Raw genomic sequence first — 8791 nt, 5'->3', positions numbered from 1 at the left:
TAAAAACAGGTATGGGAAAAAAACACATTTTGTCCAGTATACCTGCGCATTAATTAGAGGAGGAAGAGACACAACAAAAACGAAATCTCAGTTTCTGACTCATGAAAGTGTGGATAAGGTAGTTGCCTAAACTGATATAGTGGTGGCCTAATTCTAGACTGTGTGAGTTGGATGAGCGCAACATCTTCAAAATCTGCATCTAAGGCTTTTGCCTTCTACATAATAAATTAATCATGGCAGATTTCTCCATCAGTGATTGCTTTTGCGTGCACCAAAAATTAACAGCGATAAACAAATAATGTCACTTAAAACCAAAAACCAACAAAAAGTGCCATACTATAAAGTACTAATAATACACTGTTACCCATTTCAACATTAAAACTGGTAACTCAAAACATTGTTTAAAAAAATAGTCAGTGCTGTAAAAGACCTTTGTTTTCTATAAATAAAATGATTATAGCAAAAATATCACACAATAAAATAACTTAATTGCAATTTTTAAAAAGTTCATAATAAGCTTGGCTTGGGGAAAAAACCATTTGCTGGGTGCATAAAATCCTCTTTAGTTTTCTGCAGCTTTTTTTTAAAAGAAACCTTTAAAAAGCACCCATTAATTTAATAAACATGTAACGACGTTAGAAAAAGTGCTGCATATAAAAACCCCCGATGCACCAAAGAAACATATTAAGAGACCACAGATATAATAATATATTAAACTGGAAAGATTCTTATCCAGTCATGGAATATTCTTTAAAAATAAAATAAAATCCAAGTGAGAATTTAAATTAAAACCTGTCATTTCCAATGCATGGGGTTTCACATACAGATTCCATGGCACAGTTATTTCACATAAATGGATTACTAGATAACCTCCTTGCTGAGAAGGAGATCACACATGCTATTGTAGCAAACCTCCCTCAGCGTTACAGCTGAAACGGAACTATTAAGACACCGCAAAGATGCATCATCGTCAGAGTCCTCAATAACCGAGCTGAGATTTTTCCACCAAAATGGCTGCAGCGAGTTGCTGAGCGTCCGTCATGTGAGGGTTCCTTTTCATGACAATTCTCACAAGATCGGGAGGGAAAATGTTGCACAGGTTGATGTAGACCTTCTCTCGGTTATCCTGGTACCGTGGCGGGTCCTGAGGGATCCCGCAGTAAGGGATCCGCCAAGGCTGGTCCTGCTGCTCAGGCAAGCTTTGGAAGGCAAACTGCTCGTAACACGGCTGGCTGGGGTTGCTGGGCAAGGAGTAAGTTTGGCGGTAGCTGTACGGATCAACCCCGTAGCCTTGCCTGTCCCAGCTGCCAAGTCCGTCTTGGCCGGAGTACGTCTTCCGTTGCCTTAGCGGGGAATTGTCGTACAAACGCGAGTCCGATATGCTGTCTACTCGGGTGGACACGAGGGCTCTCCCCAGATGCATGCCCTTAGAGCGGGGCGAGCTCTGGGGAGCCGGGTAGTCCCCGGGGCAACTGGACCGAGCGCCAATGGCGGGATGCTGGAGGTGGACCGCCATGTAGGGAAGCAGAGATTTGTGGTGGTGCTTTGGTTCTTCGTGACTGTAGCTCTGCACCCTGGTCAGCGTCTCGTGGTAGCCCTGCAGGAAGGGCTGCGAGTTCAGGTGGCCGTGGGGGTGCATATGCTGGCACTTCAAGTTCTCTTCAAGCTGGGGGTCGGGAGAGCTCACGTAGGACCGGTCGCTGTAGCCCATGTAGGAATCGCTACTGCCGCAGCTCGTGCTCCCTTCGCTGCTGCAGTCGGAAGCTACGGAGCTAATCCTGTAATCGGTGTCCAAAGAGAAACGCCTTTCGGGACTTCGTGGGCCAGAGATGCTTAGGTTCGAGTATGCGTTCAGCATAGAGTAGTAGCCGTCCACAGGAGAGTCACATTTGGGATACTGCTCGTAAGGCATTGGCGTTCCATGGTTTTTGGTTGCCATCATCACTGGAGGATACGGCCCCTGCACTCTTTGATCCTGAGGTGAGAAATGAACTCCGGAGGGAAGGCCATTGCTCAAAGGTGCAGTACTTTGGGGTTTTGCAGCAGCAGAGTTCGGTATACTAACTAGGGAAGGTACAGACCTGGTTTCCAACTTGTTTTTGGTGGGAAGCTTTTCCTCCAAGTCTTGGTAGACCTGAGTCCTTATGCTAGGATCCGATTGCCTCTTTGGAGCAGCTCGCTTGAGATCCGAAGTGCTATCTATCTTAGTGCTGCAAGGGACACTGTTGCTCTTCACCAGACCTCCTTCGCTAGCAGCTTTGGCAGCTGTGCTCCTGGACATGGCGCGAAGCTCGTCTGCTACTGACCTCTGAGGCTGATTTCCTCTTTCCGGGTGGTAGTATTTGCATTTGTGTCCATAAGTGCATTTCTTCCCTGCAAATTTGTCGTTTGGAGATTTAAGCAAGCGAAGGGGGGGGGGAGAGAAAGAGATAATGTGATTCTACACTGGCATTAAGACAAAATGGGCTACAAATAAAATGGTAAGTATTGTGTAGCACTGAATCACAAGTCAAGGATGCTTTCAGGATAGTTAAACGTTCTGCAGTTAGATAAGACGTGGCATCAGTAATACCAGCTGAACACAGAACAGAGTGTGTGTTTATACGCACATGTACACAATTTCGCAGCAGCACAATAAAGCATATGCTGTTTATTATTCTGATTTCTAACTATGTAGCCACTATATTGCAGGCTACGATTATTCCCATTTTCAAAATGAGGAACTCATACTGTCTTGATCAGGCAGGGATTTAAATTTAGGTCTGGGGAACATTATACGCTCATGATCACAATGGTTTTGTGAACCACAGTTCCAGAAATATGCATTCCAACTCTGGGAATGTCTTTCAGCAAAGCCAATAGGACAAGAACCTATTATTGAAAGGAAGTTGTAACAAAATTCTGCAGCAACGTTTTACAAATACACGTTTTACACAGACCCAAACAAGCAATCGGGCCTTGTTTCTTCAAATATACCGGTAATTAGTGTTTAGTAAGGGGAAAAAAGGTTACCATATGGACATGGTTGCTTCTTATGTTCCGGTACAATAGGTTTCTTCCTCAGAAAATTATCCAGGCTTGGGCCATGGCGGCCAAGGGGGTCATCAGGAGGCATAAATCTATCAAGATATATACATATATAATAATTAAATGAACAAGGCATTCAGTAACCCTCATTCTCGGTCTTAACATCTGAAAAAAATACCACTTTCTAAATAGGATATTAAGTATTCCCAGATTATTTCAGATGCGTTCCATATATTCTGGAAAACAAAACAGCCTTGTAAACTAAAGCTGCAATCCTAACTCAATTTACACAGGAGTAAGCCACACTGAACTCAATAGGACTCAAATGGAACGCCCTCCCATCACAGGTCAAGGAGATAAACAACTACCTGACATTCAGAAAATACCTGAAGGCAGCCCTTTTTAGGGAAGTTTTTAATGTGTGATTTTTGTATCTGATTTTTGTTGGAAGCCGCCCAGAGTGGCTGGAGAAATCCAGCCAGATGGGTGGGGTACAAATAATAAATATTATTATTATTATTTCTGGGTAGACATGATTAAGACTATGTTTTAAGACTGAAACTCTAGCCTCACTCAATTAATTCACAAAGCCAGGCTACTCTAGCCGCTAGTGTCATAGCATTACACATTTCCCCCTTAAACTCAGTTCCAGCTTGTGGATCTCTACACAGAAGACTTTTCAAACCAAATGTCAAGGTTGGCTGTTTACTTAAAACCTAACCAGTCAGCACTATTTGGAAATCTTTAAAACAGAGGAAGCAGTACTTGAGTCGAATGTCATAGCAATCTACATTCACGAAGCCTCAGAAGTATAAAAGGTTTCATCAGTTCGAGAAATTGTTTTCCAAGACAGCCTTTGCTAACTTGGTGCAGTCCACATTTTTTGGTCTGGAGGGCGAGGCTGGCAAAGGGTGTTCTAAGACATTGACCCTATCTTTGTTTTTAGAAGCAGCTATGAACATGGAGTCATACAACTAACCTTTACACTGCAGACCCACTGAAATTAATGGACCTAGCGTAGTTACGTTCATTAATTCCAATGGGTCTGTTCTGAGCAGGTAATTGTTGAATACACGCATGCAACTATTTGCCGGGGGGGGGGGGAGGCTGCCTTGGTTCATGTACCGAAAGACCACTTGCTCATACCACAGTAACGAAGTGATTTGTCTTGGAATAGGTGAAGAAAGGTTACACTAGAGCTGCAACTCTACATGTGGCTACAAGAATTTTCAATGCGCCAGGGGTCTCATAAATGCTCTGCATGAAAGGAGAGCAGGCTGCACTTTTATTATTGCAAAAAGCTGACCACCACCAAAGCACAAAATCCATGTAGCTTACTGCATGTGCAGAAATGTTACCAGGTGTGTATGTGTGCCTATAAAATCCAGTATATGCTCCAAGTCCTGCAGCCAATTATTTTCCAGCAAGATTTTTTTTTAAATAAAAAAAACTACAACTTACTTGTCATTGACAAATGAATACATCAGCAGCCGTTCATCAATGAACTTCTTCCATTCTGGCTTTTCATTTGCAAGATCCCTGTAGTTATCGTTTGACACAATTATGCCATCTGACTCAAAGGCCAACTTCACTATGAACCTGTCGTCATAGCACACCACCCTTCTCCCCTGAACACGGCGGGACGGGGTGAACACCAAAATTTTCTCTTTCTCTAATTTACGCAGGATTTCTTGGTCTACAGATAGTAAAGGGGGGAAGCAGAGCACTGAGGTCAGTACTTTATTTGGCCTGCAACTGAACTCTGTTACAAGAGAGCAGATGTTCAGAGAAGAATGACTTGACTTAACAAAAGCACTTCTGATTCTGCTGGAAGAAGATGACTAATATTCAACAACACATTAAAAATATATAAACATAAATTACATTTGCCAGGATCTACGGTCATGCTTACACTTACGAGCAAGGAATACTGTAGTTAATTCTAGTAGCACATATTAAACAGGTTTCTGAAGAAGTGTGCATGCACACGAAACTTATTTGGTCTCTAAGGTGCTACTGGAAGGATTTATTTTATTTTATTTTATATTAAACAGGGGTTCTTGATTTCAAAGATACTTAACAGAAGAATAGAAAAAAGTTTTCAATTTAAAATATAATTAAGCACAAGTTATGTTTTTAAAATATATAATTAAGCACAAGCTATGTTTTTAAACCAAATGTCTATCAAAATCAGGATTTCAGCATCTTCCCTCTCCCAATGATACAATCTTCCCAGAAAAATGCAAGCTAAAGAACAATTTTTTGGTCACCTCATGTATAGCTTTAAAGGGAAGAGTCTAAAATTTACTGGCATTATGTGCATACCCTTTTCCAAGGATTTATGATTCATAATCATGATTTAATGAAACTCAAATACAAGAAACAGAATAGAATCCTACTACTAGAATATGAGGCTTTTCATTAAAACTTTGGAAGCAAACTGAAAATAAGATGTCTTAACTCTGAAAAATGTTCAAAAGGACTTGGACAAAGTTTCAATGCAAGGACCTTACATAATTAACAAGCAGCTTTTGAGAGGTTCTACAACCCTGCACAGACTCATTCATATGTATTTTTCTCTGTGCAAGCAATATGTTACAACCATAAGGAGAATGAATTATTGGCCACTTTACATGTTTATTTATTAGTCTCGCAGTACTTTAGCGGGGAGGCAAATCGCAGGATCAGAAGCAATATAGTGATATTATTTCATATGGTGTCTGGATTATAACTCACTGCTCTATGGCAAAATGTGTATTCCATGCAAAACATTGCGCACTCTGGAGTCCCATAGCGTTGTACTCAACTTTTACTCAGAGTAGACTCACTGAAATTAATGGATAGTCTACTCTGAGTAAAAGTTGGTTGACTAGCAACCCTTTTCAAATCAAGCTGTTGAAGGCAGAGCAAAGTATACCTGTGATGAGAGCATCCGGTCGGGACTGTTCTTTCCTCCATGCTGGCACAAACACCGTGACATCTTTGTGGCCTCTTTCCAAAAACCAGTCCACCGCCAGTTTGATCCCCCGACAAGAGAATACTTCTTTGTTTCCATGGCTGAAATAAACACCCCAAAAATCATCGTCCTCCTGTATAACAACCTTCACTTTTCCCATATGAATATGAATGGAATATACCAAATACACTGGATTATTACGTTTGTTTTTATTAATTTACGAATCGCCTTTTGCTAAGGCCCAAGGCGATTTGGAATCATACAATAACACCAGCTAAAAATAAGTTTTAAGAACTGTATAAATAACCACCCAAGGCATAGAACGTCCAGATGGAAGAGCCTGATGAAACAAAAATGTATCCAGTTGCTTCTGGAAACTATAAACAGTGGCTGCATTTTGTATCTGTTAGAAGAAAGCAGGGGCAGCCACAATGCAGGTCCTGCTCCAAGATGCCGTGGAGGACTCTCCTGCCGAAAGCAGTGACCTGGATACTTAAAGGATAAGATGGGTCTCTCAAGTAACCCGACCACAAGCTGTTTCGAACTTGCACAAGACAGCTGAATGGCTCTTGTCAAACCAATGTGAACAATAAGTAGTGTACATACTGCACAGCCAATAATATTAACCCATTAAAAACTGGCATTTTCATTTCCAAGTACCTGAAAAGTACCCCCAAAGCAGCTCAATTATCTAATAAAGACTGTGCTACTTACACAACAGATGCTAAAGCTCTGAATGTCAGCATATGCAGAGCCCAAGTCACCTCGACTAGCCACAAATATCTGAAAATGGGACACATTTACCTCTCATGTTAAACCAGAAACACGAAGCCTATTTCACACCAGCTGGTAACAACTCAAAAAGAGAGCAAACCAAGCCACACATGCACGACAGTGCACATGAGTTTGGGAGTTCCTCTCACACACTTGGAATTAAAATAGAAAGCAGGGAGTCTGGCAGTGGCCAGGAACAAACATATGCTTGCAGAACAAACTATATATATTAGAATCCAATAAAATTTATTTTGATCTTACGTCCTCAATATTCAAATCTGAAAAGATTACATCTGAGTGTTGCACAAAGTTACATCTACCTCACGGTAAATCCAGAGCTTTTGTGAACTGCAGCCAAGACCTGCAACTACCAAGGCGACGTGGTCGGTGGCAACTCTCACAAAAAGGGCAGAAGTGCTGTGTAGCTGCAATCCCCCGCCAAGGTTTTATCAGGATATTCCTCTATGATCACATATTTCAATATGGCTAAAATCTGGTTTGGATACTTCCAAGCGACTATGCAAGTTTGTTCTAATAAAACCTGGGGTACAGCTGTATTAGAGCTGTTTATGTGGGCTATGGGTTGCCCAATTTGGAAAACTTGGAAGAATATTGTTCCCTTGGGAAAAAATGTCTTGCTAGTATGAAAGAGAGCCAGTGCAGTGTAGTGGTTAGAGTGTTGGACTAGGACCCGCGAAACCAGGGTTCGAATCCTCACTTGCTCATCAAGCTCACAGGGTAACCTTGGCCCAGTCGCTGCCTCTCAGCCTAACCTACCTCATAGGGCTGATGCGAGGATAAAAACAGGGAGGAGAACAATGTCACCTTGAGCTCCTTGGAGGAAAGATGGGGCAGAAATGTGACTAATAGTAAGTAAATGAATACTAACATCTTGGTGGCCTCTTTTCCAGAATCAGCTCACTTGCAGTTTCATATCCCAATAGGATAAATCCCTAGGAGAGCCAGTGTAGTGTAGTGGTTAAGAGCGGTAGACTCGTTATCTGGGGAACCGGGTTCGCATCTCCACTCCTCCACATGCAGCTGCTGGGTGACCCTGGGCTAGTCACACTTCTCTGAAGTCTCTCAGCCCCACTCACCTCACAGAGTGTTTGTTGTGGAAGAGGAAGGGAAAGGAGAATGTTAGCCGCTTTGAGACTCCTTCGGGTAGTGAAAAGCGGGATATCAAATCCAAACTCTTCTTCTTCTTCATTTCCAGGGATGAAATATTAACAAGAGTCTTTCCGTAACCCGGCTGCCACCCTTCACCTCCCTCAAGGAAGAGTGTGGCTTCCCCCTCAGCACCAGAAGTCAAGGAGCAGGCCTTAACAAGTTAAGAGAAAGGGCTGCAGCTCACTGCTACAGCGCACACACTGAATGCGGAACATCCCAAGTTCAATGGCTCCAGACAGGGCTTGGAGGTTCTGGTCTGAAAGCCTGCAGAACCAATGCCAACTAATATTGAGCTAGATGCAGAAATAGTCCCTGGGTTACCATAAAAATGGTAGAGGTGGCATTTTCAAGAGTTGCTTATATGCACTTTTGTCTTGGACAGCTCAAATAGCAAATAATGGGATATATACTACCTGTGCATGTTTCTGAGAGAAGACTCGCATACCTCAGAACAGCTCCTCTTTGAAGCAGGTTTGCACTTCACAACTTCAATATTTCATATACTTCTTCAGAAACAACCATGCTTACCAGAAGCACACTTCTATCCTTGGAAAGTGAATGTAAGGAGCAACCTTGCAAACAGTGGTTCTTATGGATTTAAGCGTTTTGGAAAAACAGCAGGACATAATACACAGAATTCCTTGTTAAGACAACATTCAGTCGGTATATGGAAGACAATCTTACTCAGCTACAAGTGATTGCTGGAGAAGGAAAAGAAGGAGGAGGAGGAGGCATAAGAGCTCTGTTCCCTTACAAAGTATTTACTCAGGCTTCAGTTAATTTCTTCTTTCTAGTTTAATGACACATCAGTTTAAATGATCTCTCTTTCATATCGTCAAATCTTAGTGCTTCTTAATCCAGGAA

At 42.0% G+C, this 8791-nt stretch overlaps 1 protein-coding gene across 4 annotated transcripts in view; it reads right to left on the bottom strand.

The window, feature by feature from the left end:
* Positions 1 to 596: 596 nt before the first annotated feature.
* The window catches only part of ZC3H12C (zinc finger CCCH-type containing 12C), a 42061-nt gene continuing 33866 nt past the window's right edge, over positions 597 to 8791 (bottom strand). For all 4 annotated transcript variants that reach the window (XM_033146262.1, XM_033146263.1, XM_033146261.1 and 1 more), the window contains 4 exons: positions 5945 to 6084; positions 4489 to 4723; positions 3013 to 3119; positions 597 to 2373 (listed from right to left, as the gene is read on the bottom strand). In XM_033146262.1, coding sequence (XP_033002153.1) covers positions 980 to 2373; positions 3013 to 3119; positions 4489 to 4723; positions 5945 to 6084 — 1876 coding nt within the window. In that variant the 3' untranslated portion in view covers positions 597 to 979. The remainder of the gene's footprint in view (positions 2374 to 3012; positions 3120 to 4488; positions 4724 to 5944; positions 6085 to 8791) is intronic.

This window comes from Lacerta agilis, chromosome 4 (assembly GCF_009819535.1).
Source record: "Lacerta agilis isolate rLacAgi1 chromosome 4, rLacAgi1.pri, whole genome shotgun sequence".
Lineage (NCBI taxonomy): Eukaryota > Metazoa > Chordata > Lepidosauria > Squamata > Lacertidae > Lacerta > Lacerta agilis.
This window is presented reverse-complemented; position numbering and strand designations above follow the sequence as displayed.